Raw genomic sequence first — 18,976 nt, 5'->3', positions numbered from 1 at the left:
GCTCATGGCTGGGAGAAACACTTTGATGAACCTCCAGGAGAGGGAGTGATTGATGAGGTTTCATAAGGAAAGATAGTCACTGAACTGATCTGTAAGTTCTAGTTAATGGTAAGATTTTGTTGTTAAATAGTGTGTGCTAGGCCTAGCTCTCTTGCCCCTTTATCTCCCCCCCTCCAAAATACAGGGGTTGAGACCAGAGGCATTCTACCTCCAGGTACACCCCCAGCCCCCACCCGCCCGTTTTTTGAAGCAGGGTCTTGCTAAGTTTCTGAGAGTTTTTCCTAGTTGTTTAGGCAGGCCTCAAACCGGTGATCCTCCTGTCTTTTCTTTTTTTTTTTCCTTTTATTTATTTATTTATTTAGTGGTACTGGGGTTCCTGGAAATCCTTCTACCTCCGGGCTACACTCCCAGACCTATTTTACATTTTTATTTGGAAACAGGGTCTCTTAAGCCAGCGTGGCTGGCTTCGTGTGGGGATTACAAGTGTGCGCCACCACACCCGGCTTGATCCTCCTGTTTTAGCCTCCCCAATACTGGAATTACTGGTGTGTGCCACCACACCTGGCTTCACTTACCTCCTTTATTTATTTATTTATTTACTTATTTATTTATTTATTTATTGCGGTTCTGGGGAAGAAACTCAGGGGCATTTAACCTCTGAGCTATACTCCCAGCCCTATTTTTTAGTCTTTATTTGATTTGTTTTTTGGGTTTTTGGGTTTTTTTGGTGGTACTGGTGGTGGAAGCCAGGGGCTTTCTACCTCCGGGCTATACTCCCAGACCTATTTTATATTTTATTTGGAAATAGGGTCTCACTAAGTTGCTGAGAGCCTCACTAAGTAGCTGAGGCTGGCTTCGAACCGGTGCAATCCTCCTGTGTCAGCCTCCCAAGCTCGGGGATTACAAGCGTGCGCCACCACGCCCGGCTTATTCTTTATTTGAAAGAGGGTCTCACTGAGTTGCAAAGGACCTAAGTAGCTGAGGCTGTCCGTGAACCACAATTCTCCTGTCTCAGCCCCCCAAATGCTGGAATTACAAGCATGCGCCGCCATGCTGGGCTACTTGCCTCTTTTTCTGATCTTCCCCCACTGAGGATTCAGCCTCTCCAGTGAGTAAACACAGAATATTTAGGGACACAGGTTTGAAGAGGCACCAAATTATTAGCCTGGCCATGGATCACCACCCAGCCCTATTTATATCTCTACACTGCGAACTTAATCCAACACAGTTAAAAATATCATGAGAAGGAAAGTGAGGACAAGTCAGTGATGACACTGGGCACCAGGCCGCAGGGCTGGCGGCCCATCTGGCTGAGAGAGTCTGACTTCCGGTCCTGCCTCTCAGGTCTTTGCAGGACGCCACATGTGAAGCTAGAGAGAGCAATCTTCCTAGTGCATGCTTTCTTCTACACAAACAGAATTATAGGTTAATTTTTTTTCTGATTTGAAAAAAATGTTCACCCTATAAACACATTCTGGATGTTCAATGAAAATAACAGGAGGCCATTGTTTTGGACGAAGCTCCTGCATGAGGCCCCAAGGACCAAACCAACCAGAATGGAGCCACTCATACCAAATGCCACATCATCCAACAAACTTCAAGGAAGCAGGGAGATCCCTAAACAGGCCAGGTTTCTCTGAAAATAGGAGATTCAAGTGCACTTAAGTCAATGAAATAAGGAAATCCTCTGCTTTGACCCTTAGAAACAGATAACCTGATGTTAACCAGCTTTTTTTCCCCTGCTGTCTGCTTTCTTGTTCCCATCTTAAAACATACTGTTCTGCCACCAACCAGGGGAAACTCCTTTTTTTTTTTTTTTTTTTTTTTTTGTGTGTGTGTGTGTGTGTGTGTGGTACTGAGGGTAGAACCCGGGGGCCTTCTACATCTGGGGTACACTCCCAGACCTATTTTATACTTTATTTGGAAACAGGGTCTCACTAAGTTGCTGAGAGCCTCACTAAGTAGCTGAGACTGGCTGGCTTCGAATCTGTGCGATCCTCCTGTCTCAGCCTCCCAAGCACGGGGATTACAAGCATGCGCCACCAGGCCCGCTGAAACTCCTATTTTTTAAGACAATAGAGTTTGTTCTGACTTATGAATCAGGGATAAAAGCTAGTTATATCTTTAAATTGTTGTTGTAATTTTGTCTTTTGAAATGGAAAAGGCAAAACCGTGGAGACAGTAAAAGGACCAGCAGTAACCAGGGAGAGATTGGTGGGTGGAGTGCAGAGGCATTTTAGGGCAGTGAAACTCTTCTGAGTGAGTCTACAATGGTGGATCCATGTCATGATACATTTGTGCAAATCCACTGGCTATACAACCAAAAGTGAACCCGAATGTGAAGAGGAGCCTCAGGTAATGCTGACGTGTGCACACTGGCTCATCTGTTGTTAACAAATGTACTCTGGCAGGGAACATTGGTATTAGGGAGGCTTTGCATGTGTGGAGGCAGACAGTATATGAGAATTCTTTGACTTTCCATTCAGTTTTTCTGTGAATCTACAAATGATTTTAAAAAGAGTCTATTAGAAGCCTGGTGTGGTGGTACACACTTGTAATCTCAGTACATGAGACTGAGACAGGAGAATCACGGATTCACAGACAGCTTCAGCTACTTACTGAGAGCCTCTCCAACTTAGTAAGCCCTGTTTCAAAAATAAAGAATATAGCCGGGAGTGGTGGCGCATGCTTGTAATCCCTGCGCTTGGGAAGCAGAGATAGGAGGATCGCGCAGGTTCGAAGCCAGCCATGCTGGCTTAGGAGACCCTGTTTCCAAAAATAAAATAGGTCTGGGAGTGTAGTCCGGAGATAGACGGGCTTCCAGGAACCCCAGTACCACCAAAAAAGAAAGAAAGAAAGAAAGAAAGAAAGAAAGAAAGAAAGAAAGAAAGAAAGAAAGAAAGAAAGAAAGAAAGAAAATAAAAGAGGGCAGAGGGTGTAGCTCAGAGGTAGAATGCCCCTGGGTTCAATCCCTGGTACGGAAAAAAAAAGTCTATTAAATCCGGGCATGGTGGCGCACGCTTGTAATCCCAGCATGGGGGAGGCTGAGACCCCAAGGATCGCGGTCCGCGGACAGCCTCAGCTACTTAGTGAGGCCCTCTACAACTCAGTGAGACCCGGTTTCACAATAAAGAATAAAAAATAGGGCAGGGGGTGTAGCTCGGAGGTCAAATGCCCCTGGGTTCCATTCCCAGACCCCCCCCCAAAAAAAAAGAGTCTATTAAAAATTGTGTTCTCATTAAGGAGAAACATACAAAAAGGATTACAGAGGTTTGGATTATATTTATAATAACTACTTCAAATGATAAGCAACCAACTTAATTTAGTTCCATACTGATCTGACCCCTTCTGATCCTATTAAAATTCCAAGCCAGGCGTGGTGGTGCATACCTGTAATCCCAGTACTTGGGAGGCTGAGACCAGAGGCTTGCAGATTCACAGCCAGCCTCAAACAACTTAGTGAGGCCCTCACAACCAAGTAAGACACTGTTTCAAAATAAAAATTAGGGCTAGGAAAGTAGCTCAGAGATAAAATGCTATGGGTTCAATCCCTAGTGCCACAAAACTAATTAATTAGTTAATTAATTAATTAAAATAAAATAAAATTCCAAGCCATGTTTAAAGCAAATAAGCAGCTCAAGATTACCTTTCACAAGTAAAGACCCAAGTGTCACTAAGTTGCTAAGCAAATCCATGAACCCAAAGACCAGTACCTGCATCACTTGTTGACCATGTGCTCAGGCACTCAGGCACTCTTATCTTCACACTAAACATGAATGGTAAATATTATTGTACAGAGGAAGAAACTGGAGCTGAAGGTGAAGTGTCTTACCTGAAGTCCCACAACCAAGCAAACGTACATCCAGGAGCAAAACCCACTTGGTCTAACACCAAGCTCTACTTTAACTACACTACAATGGCTCATGCCACATATACTTACCGTTTTATGCCAGATGATATCTACAACGATAGTAAAAATAGCTAAAAGTTACTGCCTAGCCAGGCATGGTGACACATGCTTGTAATCCCAGTATTCCGGAGGCTGAGACAGGAGGATCTCAGTTATGGGATAGCCTCAGCTACTTAGTGAGGCCCTTTAAAACCCCGTGAGACACTGTTTCAAAATAAAGGAATAAGACTTCCGGGAAGATGGCAACCAAGAAAAGCAGCGTTTAGGAGTCCTGCTAACACTCAATCTCTATTGCCACAAAATCAGCACTTTTCATAGCCAGAAAACACTATCAGTGGAGAAATAAAAAATATACCTTCAGATATAGCATTTGGAAATATTTTATTTCTTTCTATCAGTAACTTTTAACTCTGTTTACACTGTCTTTGGATGTATAATATTTTTTTTATTTTTTATGAAGTTTGTTTATTCTTTTGTTGCCTGTGCCTTTGGAATCATATCCAAGAAATCACTGCCAATTTCAATATTGTGAAGTGTTATGACCCAGGTTTTCTTCTAAAAGTTTATAGTCTTAAGATTTACATTTAGTTCTTTTATCTAGTTTGAGTTAATATTTGTATATGGTGTTAGGTAAGGGTCCAATTTTATTCTTTTTCTTGTAATTATTATTTTTCAACAATATTTAGTGAAAAGATTATTATTATTTCCTTCACCAAGTGTTCTTGGAAACCTTGTCAAAAATAACTTGACCATATATGGAAGAATTTATTTCTAGGCTTTTTATTTTACTCCACTGGTTTATATATCTGCCTTTATAGCAGCACTACACTGTTTTGATTATTGTAGCTTTATAAGGTTTGAAATCAGAAAATGTACGTATTCTAGCTGTGTTCTTTTTCGAGATTGTTTTGGGTGTTTAGTGTTCATATTTCACGTTAGGATAGATTTTTTCTGAAAAATAAGTCTCAAGACTTTTTTATAAAGATTACATTAAGAAGTGGGAACTTAGCCGGGCATGGTGGCGCACGCTTGTAATCCCCGCACTTGGGAGGCTGACACAGGAGGATCGCACAGGTTCAAAGCCAGCCTCAGCTACTTAGTGAGGCTCTCAGCAACTTAGTGAGAGCCTGTTTCCAAATAAAATATAAAATAGGTCTGGGAGTATAGCCCGGAGGTAGAAAAGCCCCTGGATTCCATTCCACCCCCAGTACCACCAAAAAAAAAAAAAAAAGAAGTGGGAACTCTAAAATATTGTTGGTAGGATTGCAAATTAGTGCAACCACTTTGGAAAACAGTATGGAGGATCATCAGAAGAATGGGAACAAACCTACCATTTGATCCAGCAATACCACTTCTGGGTATCTACCCAGAAGAAAGCAAACCAAACTACCAAACTAATCCATGCATATCTATGTTCATAGCTGCACAATCACCATTGCCAAACAATCAAAACAGCCAAGATGTCCATCAACAGATGAATGGATTACAAAACTGTGGGATATGTACACAATGGAATTTTATTCAGCCATAAAGAAAAACACAATTATGTCGTGGACAGGGAAATGGATGGAACTGGAGGACATTATGCTAGGTAAGATTAATCAGTCACAAAAAATACGAAATTGGATGCTTTCCCTAATATGCGAAAGCAAGGAAGAAATGGGTAACAGGAGGAACTCTAGATGAAGAAGGAGATCCTATAGAGGAGCAAATAAGGAGACCTAACTGAGGGAATGGCAGGGTGAAAAGGGAAACTCTGTAAAGCACATGATGTACTTAAACATATCAAAATCAATCACTAAGCCAAGCATGGGAAGGAGGGATGGGAAGGGAATGAGGTGGGGATTGGGTATGGGCTATAGTAACATACCATAGAAATGATCCCTGAAAGCATAGCCTTAACTGAATAGACACTTCACAAAAGAAGAGATACAAATGGCCATAGATACATGAAAAGATATCATCATTAGTCATAAGGGAGATGCAAATCAAAACTTCGCTGAGATTCCATCTAACCCCAATCAGAGTGGCAAGCATAAAGAAATCAAATAACAACAAATACTAGTGAGGATGTGAAGAAAGAGGAACTCTTTTACACTGTTGGTGAGAGTGCAAACTAGTTTAGCTGCTATGAAGATCAGTGTGGAAATTTCTTAGAAAACTGTGAGTAGATCCACCATATGATCCAGCTCCACCACTCCTGGGTATTTTTCCAAAGGGATTGAAATCAGAACTACAGTAACATATGCATACATATGTTCATAGCAGCACAATTTGTAATAGCCAAAATATGGAACCAAGCCAGATTTCCATCAACAGATAAATGGATTGCAAAATTATGGGAAATACACACAATGGAATTCTATTCAGCTATAAAGAAGAACAAAATCATGGCATTCACAAGAAGATGGAAAGATCTGGAGAACATTATGTTAAGTGAGATCAGCCAAGCACAAAAAGAGAAGGGACATATGTTTTCTTTAATATGCCCAAATTAGGGAGCAATGGGGATACCAGAGGACTCCAGATAATGGAGGGGAAACCTCAGAAAAGGTAGAATGGAAGGATAGGAGAGGAAAAAGGCTAAGGTTGATTAATGGAGGAGCTACATTCGAATATGTGTAAAAGTATGAATATAGCATGGTTCATCTGGGCACTCATTGTTGTAAGGGGGAAGGGGAGCTGGGGTGAGAGGAGAGAGGGCACTAAGCACAGTCTAAATGTATACCATTTTCAATATGTTTCACTTATAAATAAAATTTAAAAAAATAAACATTCAGGACAATATAGAAGATGTAGAGAAGAAAGAAAGAAAGAAAGGGGAAGGAAGGAAGGAAGGAAGGAAGGAAGGAAGGAAGGAAGGAAGGAAGAAAGAAAGAAAGAAAGAAAGAAAGAAAGAAAGAAAGAAAGAAAGAAAGAAAGAATAGGGCTGGAGAGGCTGGGCATGGTGGCGCACACTTGTAATCCCTGCACTTGGGAGGCTGAGACAGGAGGATTACGCAGGTTTGAAGCCAGCCTCAGCTACTTTGTGAGGCTCTCAGCAACTTAGTTAGACCCTGTTTCCAAATAAAACATAAAAAACTAGGTCTGGGAGTATGGCCCGGAGGTAGAAAGCCCCTGGGTTCCACCCCCAGTACCACCAAAAATCAAATCAAATTAAATTAAATTAAAAATAGGGCTGGAGGTGTAACTCAGAGGTAGAATGCCTCTGGGTTCCATCCCCAGTACTGAAAAAAAAAAAAAGTCACTACCTATGACCCTGCTGGATCAAGACTATTATCTTTCTTGTTTACTAACAAAAAGTTCAAGACTCAAAGTCAAATGGCAATTAAATAGTGAAATGCTGACTCACACCCAGGAAATCTCAGAGTCCATACACACTTAATCATTATCTAGTACCACCATGAGTGCCAACAATCAACAGCCAGAGTTACAATATTGAGCCAAGCATGGTGGCGCATGCCTATTAAATAATCCCAGTACTTGGAGGCTGAGACAGGAGAAGCACAGGTTCAAGGCCAGGCCGGACAATTTAGTGAAACCCTCTTCTTAGTGAGGCCTTGTTTTCAAATAAGAGATAAAATAGGGCTAGGGGTGTAGCTCAGAGGTAGAATGTCCCTGTGTTTTATCACCAGTACCACAATAAATAGGCAAATAAATAAATAACAAAATTTTTTGTAAAAAAATGGCTGCAGGTGTAGTTGAGAGGTATTATGCCTCTGGGTTCAATCCCCCGTACTAAAAAAAAAGATACAATATTAGCACTAGTACAAGGCAAGAACCATGTAATAAGCATGTCATGTGTGCCTGAGCTAGCGGGTTGTTTATAATTGATATCTACCCTGCTTACAGAATGTTAGCAAACCTGCATCTTTGTATGTCTGTTTTCTCAGCTCCTTTGAAAGGAGATAATAATCATACCTATACACCTCATAGGATCAATGCAAGGATTGCAGGAGACAATATGCAAAGTGCTTAGAACTGTCCTTGGCACACAGGGAGTATTCAGTACTGATAGCTGTCATTTTACATATACTAATCATGCTGTAATTCCAGTACTTCAGAGGCTGAGACAGGAGGGTCACAGGTTCCCAGCCAGCCTCAGCTACTTAGGCCCTCTACAACTTAGTGAGACCCTCTTTCAATATAATAAATAAAAAGTAGGGCTGGGGGTATAGCTGGGGAGGTAGAATCCCCACTACTGCAAAATAAATAATAAATAAATAAATAAATAAATAAATAAAGTGCTCCTCTGAAATTATTTTTAAGATATATCAAGTTAAAGAAAAAGATCAGTATAAAGTAATAGATACAGAATGCTGAAGCCAGGCACGTTAGCACAGACCTGTAATCCCAGTATTTGGAGGCTGAGACAAGAGGGTTTCAGGTTCAAGACCAGCCTCAGCAACCTAGTAAGACCCTCCCTGTCTTAAAACAAAAACTAAGCCGGGCGTGGTGGCGCAGGCTTGTAATCCCAGCATTCGGGAGGCTGAGACAGGAGGATCGCGGTTCGTGGACAGCCTCAGCTACTTAGTGAGGCCCTCCACAACTTAGTGAGACACTGTTTCAAAATAAAGAATAAAAAACAGGGCAGGGGGTATATCTCGGAGGTCGAATGCCCCTGGGTTCCATCCTCAGACCCGCAATAAACAAACAAACTAATAAATGAATAAATAAATGAATGAATGAATAAATAAATAAATAAATAAATAAATAAATAAAACTAAAAAGGGCTGTAGGAATTATTTGAAGGTAGAATGCGCCTGGAATCATCCCTCTTCCCCCTCAGCCAAAATGCTGTCATCGTGTGGAGAAATAGCTAAGCCTATATATGCTGTATGTCTGTGTATGTTTATACAGAAGGCTACACACAATACTAACCAATAATGATTGTTTCTGTGAAAGAAAACTGGCATTCTAAAGCGGGGGGGGGCGGTGCATGCTTATAATCCCAGTATTTGGGAGGCTAAGACAGTAGGATTGCGGTTCACAGCCAGTTTCAGCTACTTACTGAGGCCCTTTGCAACTCAGTGAGACCCTGTTTCAAAATAAAGAATAAAAAGTTAGGCCTGGGTGTATAGCTCGGAGGTCAAATGCCCCTGGGTTCCATCCCCAGACCCGCAAAACAAAAAACAAACAAACAACAACAACAAAACAAACTGGCTAACTAGAAGACATTGACAGAGGACATGCTTTGATTTCACATCCTACCTTCACATTATTTATTATTTAGAATTTTTTGTCTATTTCTGAAAGTCATAAAAATTTTCTGGACTTAGCCTAGTGTGGTGGCACATGCCTGTAATTCCAGTACTTGGGAAACTGAGACAGGAGGAACTAAGGCTCAAGGACAGCCTCAGCAATGTAATGAGACTCAGTAACCTAGAGAGAACCTTTCTCAAAACAAAAATAGAGCATTTGGGAGGCTGAGACCGGAGGATTGTGGTTCTTGGACAGCCTTAGCTACTTAGGCCCTCTGCAACTCAGTGAGACCCTGTTTCAAAATAAAGAATAAAAAATTGAGCCGGGTGTGGTGGCGCACGCTTGTAATCCCTGCGCTTGGGAGGGGGAGACAGGAGGATTGCGCAGGTTCGAAGCCAGCCATGCTGGCTTAAGAGACCCTGTTTCCAAATAAAAATGTAAAACAGGTCTGGGAGTGTAGCCTGGAGGTAGAAGGGTTGCATCCCCAGTACCATCAAAAACTAAAAGTAAATAAAATAAAATGGCACCACAATTCTGGACCTTGTTCACTGAGAAAGCTGTCATGCTTTTATAAGAAACAGAAACAATAAGAGAAACCTAGGATTGGGAAGAGTGTAAGAAGATATCATTTATGTTGAGTTTCATTATGTTGAGTTATTCAGGTAAGAGAGTGGGCCAAGTTTCCAGATGGAAATCAGAGGAAAGGCGGTAGTCAAAGATAAGCAATTGAGCAATTTTGGCACAGAGGTAATGGTTAAAACCAGAGGCGTCCAAGAGATGGCAGTGCAGATAGAAGTGCTATATGGGTTAATCCTCAAAAAATGTTTGCATTTACTGAAATTTTAAGCAAAAGAGATCTGGGGGTTACTGGGGACTTGACAGAGGGGCATTCTATCTCTGAGCTATACCCCCAGCCCTTTTTATATTTATTTTGAAACAGGACCTCATAAATTGTTGAGGCTGGCCTCAAACCTGAGAGCCTCGCCAGGCATGGTGGTGCACGCTTGTAATCCCAGCACTTGGGAGGCTGAGGCAGGAGGATCGCGCAGGCACGAAGCCAGCCTCAGCTACTTAGGCTCTCAGCAACTTAGTGAGACCCTGTTTCCAAATAAACTATAAAATAGGTCTGGGAGTACAGCCTGGAGGTAGACAAACCCTGGGTTCCACCCCAAGTATCACACACAAAAAACAAATAAATAAAAATAAAAGTAAAACAAAATATTTTTAAAAACCTGAGCGCCTCCTATCTCAGATTCCCAAGTACTGGGTTAACAGGCATGTGCTACCACACTCAGCTAAATGGGATGCTTTTTTTTTTTTTTTTTTTTTGCGGTACTAGGGATGGAACTCAGAAACATTCTACCTCTGAGCTACCCCTCCTGCCCTATTTTTTGTTCTTTTGTTTTGAAACAGGGTCTTGCTGAGTTGCAAAGGGCCTAAGTAGCTGAGGCTGTTGTTGAACTGTGATCTTCCTGTCTCAGCCTCCTGAATGCTGGGATTACAAGCATGCGCCACCATGCCTAGCTAAAATGTATACATATATACATATGCACGCGTGCGCACATGTGTGTGTGTGTGTGTGTGTAGTATACGTGTATATAGTATACATATATATACTATTAAAATAATATATATACAATTAAAATATAAAATAAAATTTTAGCCGGGCGTGGTAGCACATGCTTGTCATCCCAGCATTCGGGAGGCTGAGACCAGAGGATCGGGGTTCTCAGACACCCTCAGCTACTTAGTGAGGCCCTCTGCAACTTAGTGCAACCCTGTTTCAAAATAAAGAATAAAAAATAGGGCAGGGGCTGTAGCTCGGAGGTAGAATGGCCCTGGGTTCCATCCCCAGACCCGCAAAAAAATAAAAAATAAAAATAAATAAATAAAAATTTAAAAATAAAAACAGCCAGAGTGTAACTTAGAGGTAGAACACCCCTGGGTTCAATCCCTAATAACACACACACACACACACACATACACACGCACACACACACAACACACACGCGCATGCGCACACACACACACAACACACACGCGCATGCACACACACACACAACACACACGCGCGCACACACACACACACACACACACACACACACACGAAAGGAAGGAAAACCATAAATAAGGTTTGTCATATCTTTCTCAGCACCCCACTCCACTCCACCTCTCCTCTTTACCTCCCAAAGTGCAGGAAAGACTTGTGTCATCCTTAAAGAAAAATGGGTCATTAACATAGTGTTGCGGTCTACCCACGCAAGACAAATCGTCCAACGCCAATTAAGTTCGTAATGGTCACACTTTATTACAGGTTTGAACTTGGACCCAAGCGCGCGTCTGTCAGCCAGGGCCCGATTCCAGCAGGGGGGTTTCTTATATACTATTATGTTGCAAAGTCATTCTTATTACATCAGCCTTGACATTCTTTAACCTTTACACTACTATACATTAAAGCAGCTACACAAAGCACACAGATGTTCCCGAAGATAACAGGGGCACATGAGAGAGGGTCACCTGAGAGAGCTTCACTTGAGAGAGGGTACAGAGGGTCACATGAGAGAGGATCACTTTGCGGGCTGCCGCTCCCTTTCTATCTCAGGAACATTCTTGCAAACTATTCCCACCCTGCGCCTGACTTTTTAGAACTTTAGTTAAGATGGAGACAGGCTCTAAAATGGAGTCAGTATTATTCAGGGCTGGGCTAAAACTCTATTAAAGCACACTCTCTAAAAACACTCTAAATGAGCCGGGCGTGGTGGCGCACGCTCGTAATCCCAGCATTCGGGAGGCTGAGACCAGAGGATCGCGGTTCGCAGACAGCCTCAGCTACTTAGTGAGGGCCTCTGCAACTCAGTGAGACCCGGTTTCAATATTTTGAATAAAAAATAGGGAAGGGGTTTTGGCTCAGAGGTTAAATACCCCTGGGCTCCATCCCCAGACTCGCAAATAAATAAATAAATAAATAATAAAAATAAAATAAAAAAATAAAAACACTCTAAGTTAGTAATCACACCATATTAACTCAAAACATCACAACACATCTATATTATTAATTCAAACCAAAACCTAAATATTTAATTAAAAATGTAGAGCACAACAAGGGAGGTGGTCTAGGGGAAGGAGAGGGGGAGACCGAGGTTCAACAATGGAAATACCATCACTGGTTTTATGTATATAAGTGAGAATACCAATGTCGATCTCAGTACCCTGTATGGGGATGGAGAGGATGGGCAGCGAGCCGAGGGAAAGCCCACCAAGTGCTGTGTGCATATATGTCACTAGCAACATGATTTACATTATGATGTGACTACAATGCACCAATAAAAGTATATATATATATATATTTTTTGTGTGTGTGTGTGTGTGTGTGTGGTGGTACTGGGGTTTCTGGAAGCCCTTCTACCTCCGGGCTACACTCCCAGACCTATTTTTATATTTTTGAAACAGGGTCTCTTATGCCAGCGCGGCTGGCTTCGAACCTGCGCGATCCTCCTGTCTCCGCCTCCCAAGCGCGGGGATTACAAGCGTGCGCCACCACGCCCGGCCTAAAAGTATATTAAAAAAAAAACAAAATCATGTCATTTGCAGGAAAATGGATGGGCCTGGAGAACACTATATTAGTGAGATTAGCCAGTCAAAGGAAGCAAAGGGTCGTATGTTTTCTCTCATGTGCGGAAGCCGGGGAGTAACTGGAGTAAAGGAGGGATATTTCAGATAATGGAGGAGAAACTCAGGGGAGTGAGGGAGGTAGTTCTGGGGAGGGCATGGTGAGGAGAGGGAGAATTGATGAAGGAACATTCCCACGGATATATACATACGAGAGAATACCAGTGCCAATCTCAGTATCTTGTCAGAGGAAGGGGGAGCGGGGAGCCCCAGGAAGCTCACCGAGGCTATGTGCCTGTATGTTGCCATCACAATGAACAGCATTATGATGTGAGACTACAATGCACCAATAAATGTCTAACATAAAGGTATAACAAACCTCCTTTCCGCAATAACTGGTGCAGACCAGCTCACTGTGGGAAGGGAAATGCTAGTCCAGGCAGCCGCCCCTGGACAAGCATCATGGGACAAGAGGTGCTACTTTCTGGCCAGTTACAGCAGGCACAGCATACCTGTCCAACCTGTCGCCACTGGACCTCCCCTGTCCGTATTTCTCAATAAACTCTATGCCTCGTACCCCGTCTCTCCCTTGGTCTCCTGGGAGCCTATCCCACTACCTGTAATAGTTACATGGCCCTATCTACCTAAAATCTAAATCCTCCGAAAGATTAGCTAGAAGAAAAGAAGACTAGAGTTGAAAGCATGCTCAGGGCCCAGGCAAACTTTTTACCAAACTATTATTTGTTCTTTGGGCCTTTACATCTCCCCTAAAAATCATCTACTCTTCTAAAATTGCCTACAGCGTTCACTTCCCTCTCCCCTATGAAGAGGGTATTTAAGCTTCAACCATCTGGCCCTTCTTCAAGTTTATTATTTTGTGTGGCTCCTTTGTACTTGCATGTTAAAATTTGTACACCTTTTCTCCAGTCAGTTTGTCAACTGTCCATCTGCTATCCAGACTCTCATTGTCAAAGCTTTTGGGGAGTGAAAAGTTCCTTTCACCTTACACACTTAAGAGTTAGATTCTGTGTAGGTAATTGAGATGGTCATCTATGAAACAGCCAAGGCTGGTCACAAAGCCTCTCAACCAATGCAGATTTCAATGAGCCAAGAATTCAGATAAAAAGTCCTGAAGTTTTCCTTGACTCTTCTTCTCAGATCCAATCCATCAACAAATCCAACTGAACAATTCCTATTGGCTGGATATTTAAAACGTGCTCTTGAATTTCCCACTGGGTTAATTGCACTGGTGTACAACTGTAATCTCAGTACTTGGGAGGCTGAGACAGGAGGATGGCAGGTTCCAGGCCACCCTCAGAAACCTAGGGGCGCCCTTAGCAGTTCAACAAGACTTTGTTTCAAAATAAAAAGGGCTGGAGCCGGGCGTGGTGGCGCCCACTTGTAATCCCCGCGCTTGGGAGGCGGAGACAGGAGGATCACTCAGGTTCGAAGCCAGCCTCACTGGCTTAAGAGATCCTGTTTCCAAATAGAATATAAAAAAAAATAGGTCCGGGAGTGTAGCCCAGAGGTAGATGGGTTCCATCCCCAATACCACCAAAAAATAATAAATAAATAAATAAATAAATAAATAAAGGCTGGAACAGTGTCTTACAACCCCCTTGGCTGGACCCCAGGGTAATTCTATGCGAGCTTGGCAAGGCTCCCCCACGATAGGCCCTAGACCCTAGACCCAGGGCTCTGGCAGCCTCCACCCACCGGCCCACCCTACATTAGTGCATCATGTGACCCTGGATCCATGTGACTCTGGAAACAAATGGCTGAATGAATATCCATATGACGAGAAAAACAATAAAGAATATCAACACCTTTGAGAACAAAATGTTAATGCTTGAATGGATACTGGCAGTCAGTCAAAACAGTTTTCGGAATCTGAACAAGAGGCACCAAATATAGATGAAAAAGTAGACCTTCATTTTATTGCATTAGTACACGTAGATAAGCATCTCTATGAATTAGGTGGGTGGAAACCATTTCCAATTAACCATGGGAAAACTCTAGTGGTGAAACTTTATTAGAGGATGCCATAGAAGTTTGCAGGTTTATGGAATGTACTCCTGATGAATTAAGATTTAAAGCAATTGCTCTTTCTGCAGCATAGCTTGTCAATAATGGAAACACCAAGTACTGTATTATATGCAAAAAAATTTAAACATCCGCTGCCATACACTCACAAATTTTGATATTTTCATTAACTTGACTGAATAAACTTTATGTGAATTAAATAAATGAATAAATAAATAAATAAAAAGGGCTGGGTGGGGTATAATATCCTCAGAGGTAGAATGTCCCTGGGTTCAAACCCCAGTACCACCAAAACAGAAAACAAAAAGAAAGAAGAGAGAGAGAATGAATGGGCAGTGCTCACTGTCACAACATTTATGAGTACCACACACTAGAAATTTGACATAACCCTGATGACTGCCTTGTCACAGAAGTAAACTTAGAATGGTCCTCCCAATGGCCAACCACAGTGCTTCAAAAACTGTCTGAGTTTTCAAAACACCATGATAAGCATAACAATACTGCCTGTAGAATACTGGCTATGGCACTGGGCCCAATGTGGCCTGGAATTCCATCTCTGCCAGCTTTGTGGCTGTGTGATCTTGTACATGTCCTTTAACAACTTCTGGGCTCTCTCACTCCCACACGGTCTGTATAACTCAGGTAAGAACACCTGCTCCTCAGAGCTGTGAGAGGATGCCACCTCCAGCGTCATGGAGTCCAAGTACATCTCGCCCTGTACTTCTCGCCCCAAGCAAGGAGAGACTGAGACTTGAGAAGCCAGCCTGCAACCGGAGGAAGAGCAGATCGCTGGAAGATGGGAGTCTGTGAAGCCGTAGCCCCCCAGCCCCTGCGCCTGCAGAACACCACCCCCAGCAGTCTGCTAACTGGAGTCACTATTAGGTGATGGACACACACACATTCTTTCTCTTTCTCTTTCTCTTTCTCTTTCTCCCTCTTCTCTTCTCTTCTCTTCTCTTCTCTTCTCTTCTCTCTCTCTTCTCTCTCTCTCTCTCTCTCTCTCTCTCTCTCTCTCTCTCTCTCTCTCTCTCTCTCTCTTCCCTCCCTCCCTCCCTCCCTCTCTCTCCGCACACTCAGACCACGAGATGCAAGGAGGAAGTTGTCCGCGAACCCTGCTCCCCTCCCGCCCGGGATCGCGGCGCGGGATCTGCCCGGTGGGCGGCGCCGGTACCTGGATCACGCCCCGCTGGAGCAGGGCGCTGTGCACGCAGCCGGGGACCGAGCCCAGCAGCTCCAGGGAGCCGTTCTCGCTGCGGATCAGCCAGCTTCCCCGCAAGCTGACGCTGCGCGCCGCGGCCTCGGAGCCCGCCGGGCACAGCGCGAGCAGCAGGAGCAGGAGCGGCCGCATCCCCGAGGCCGGCGCCGCGGAGCCCTCGGAGCCGGTGCAGCGGGGCGCCCGCTCCCCCGGGGCCCAGAGCCGCGCAGGCCTCAGTGAACCCACGGAGGGATCGCCCGCCCCGGCCAGGCCCCGCCCCCAGGCTAGGCCCCGCCCCGGGATCGGCCCCGCCCCCACGGCTAGGCTCCGCCCCCTGCTTAGGCCCCGCCCCAGGTCCGCTGAGCGCGGGCCGCAGGACTCCAGGCCGCAACTGCGGGACAGAAACCCGGCGTCGGCCCTTGCGAGTGGCTACAAACTGAAGGCTTGAGGGCTGCGTCTTCTTTCCGCTTCCCCCAAGGACAGGGCGGAAAGAAGAACCCTTGGGCGGTAATTGGCACACACATCCCTGAGCGCAAAGTTGCAGCTGTTATGGGAGATCAGGCACCCACAGTAAGTGGAGCCCACAGGGGAAGAGGAGCCCCGAAGCCGCAGAGAGCCGAGCAGGGAGACAGCCCCCTTCCGGCCCTGACGAGTCGCCGGGCTTGGCCACGCTCGGGCGGCCGGGCAGTGGGATGCACACCCAATGAGGCCCGGCCAGCTGAGCTCCATGCACACCCGGTCCTTTTTTTTTTTTTTTTCCCGGTGGTACTGGGGTTCCTGGAAGCCCTTCTACCTCCGGGCTACACTCCCACGGGTTACACTCCCAGACCTTTTTACTTTTTATGTGGAAACAGGGTCTCTTAAGCCAGCAAGGCTGGCTCCGAACCAGCGCGATCCTCCTGTCTCCGCCTCCCAAGCTGGGGATTACAAGCGTGCGCCACCACGCCCGGCCACCCGGTCCTTTAAAGACATGAACAAGTGCTATCGTGCCTCGCTGCATGGGAGTTCTGAAGACAGAAAATGTGACTACTGCGTGCAGCATGGGGCCGGGCCCAGAGAAAGAAAGCACAGGCCTGTTAGGTGCTAGTGGCTAGTAGCCTCCTTAGGTTTCCAAGGGGGCAAAAATTTATTTGAAATTCTAAGCCTCACAGAAGAGGCTCCTGAGGTTCTGGGAATGTGCAGGTGAGTTTAAATTCCTCTGCCCTCACTAGCTGCCAATTTGGGGCAAACCATGAAATCTGTGTAGACAGGCAGTTCTCAGATTATCTACATAAAGTGACTTAGCTCACATGACTGCATCTAACAATGCCAGGGGCCTCTCGCAACACCACGCTTGTTTCAGATCTCATAATTACATAGTCTACCTGAGTCCCAAATCTGCAATAGGGTGTTAGGCCAGTAATCCCAGTAAGGTGAAGAGAAATGTCACAATGTGTAAAATACTTATGCAGGTATTGATGGTATCTGCAAGCTCTCCTCTCCTCGAATATGAACTTTGTTCTGCTTTCTTATTTTTATTTTATTTTATTTTATTTATTTTTTATTTTTTGGTGGTACTGTACTGGAGTTCCTGGAAGCCCTTCTACCTCTGGGCTCCACTCCCACACCTATTTTATACTTTTTATTTGGAAACAGGGTCTCTTAAGCCAACGCAGCTGGCTTCTAACCTGCGTGATCCTCCTGTCTTCGCCTCCCAAGCGCGAGGATTACAAGCCTGCTCCACCACGCCCGGCCTATCTTGTTTTATTTTATTTTATTTTTTTTTTTCCTGTACTGGGAATGGAACCCACAGGCATTCTACCTCCGAACTGTACCCCAAACCCTATTTTTTATTCTGTTGTTTTTTGGTACTGGGGATGGAACCCAGGGGCATTCTACCTCAAGCTATACCTCCACCCCTACTTTTTATTCTTTATTTTGAAACAGGGTCTCACTGAGTTGCAAAGGTCCTCACTAAGTAGCTGAGGCTGTTTATGAACCAGATCCTCCTGTCTCAACCTCCCAAATGCTGGGATTACAAGACTGCACCACCTTGCCCAACTCTATTTTGTATTCTTCCCCCTCCCTCTATTTTTTATTCTTTGGAAGGGTCTGGGGATGGAACCCAGGGGCATTCAACCTCTGAGCTACACCCCCTGCCCTTTTTTTATTCTTTATTTTGAAACAAGGTTTCACTGAGTTCCAAAGGGCCTCACTAAGTAGCTGAGTTGTTCAAGAACCTGGATCCACCTGAGTCTGTAAGCCAGAAAGATAAGTCACTTCCGCAGGGTCAGCATTTTTATGAGCCTAGCATCTTGCTTAGGCTCACAATACATTTTCTAGCTCAATCCCCTGGGAGACCTGAGTCCAAAGGGGTCAGCTGACTTGTCTATCATACAGTGGCAGGCAGGATCAGAACCCTCTTTTCCTGGTTTCTACTCTCCTTTCAGTGGAACTCAAACGATGTTACAGGAGAAAGGCGATAGCTGATTCAAAGCCTTCTTTACTCCAAGGGCATTTTTACTTTTGATAGGAACAGAGTTCTCCATTCAACAAGTGTCTGTGTGACAGTGATATTGCAGCTTATATCAATAAGAGCAGCAATTGAATTTTTTTATAAGTCCCAGAGAATCCATTGCACCAAATCAAAGGAAAATTCACCCAATTCCACATGTGGATCTTTTCTGCTTTCTATGGAGTATTTCAGAGAAATCATTTTCTAGGAAAAAAAAAAATATTGAGGTGGTCCCACCTTTCATTGCAGGGGTCGTGCATGGTATCATTTGGGTCACTGCACTTTGAGAATGAGTTTCGAAGACAGATCAAGGCTTCTCCTAAAATTGGATTGACAGAGATGACAGGACAAACTTCTTATTTTGTTGTAGGATAATTTTTTGTCCATGATTTCCTTGAAAATGAATCTTCCTTAGAATAATAATAGACTCCGGGCGTGGTGGTGCACACTTGTCCAGCATTCAGGAGGCTGAGACCAGAGGATCGTGGTTTGCAGACAGCCTCAGCTACTTAGGGAGGCCCTC

At 44.2% G+C, this 18,976-nt stretch overlaps 1 protein-coding gene across 1 annotated transcript in view; it reads right to left on the bottom strand.

Annotated features, from left to right (window-relative positions):
• The window catches only part of MANBA (mannosidase beta), a gene marked incomplete at its 3' end in the record, with an annotated part of 141,013 nt that extends 124,862 nt beyond the window's left edge, over positions 1 to 16,151 (bottom strand). The window contains exon 1 of the mRNA XM_080697738.1: positions 15,936 to 16,151. Within this exon, the coding sequence (XP_080553864.1) occupies positions 15,936 to 16,112 (177 nt within the window). The 5' untranslated portion in view covers positions 16,113 to 16,151. The remainder of the gene's footprint in view (positions 1 to 15,935) is intronic.
• Positions 16,152 to 18,976: the final 2,825 nt, after the last annotated feature.

This window comes from Muscardinus avellanarius, assembly GCF_963383645.1.
Source record: "Muscardinus avellanarius genome assembly, chromosome: 6".
Taxonomy (NCBI): Eukaryota; Metazoa; Chordata; class Mammalia; order Rodentia; family Gliridae; genus Muscardinus; species Muscardinus avellanarius.
The sequence above is the reverse complement of the archived record's forward strand: the minus strand, read 5'-3'. Positions and strand labels throughout refer to the sequence as shown.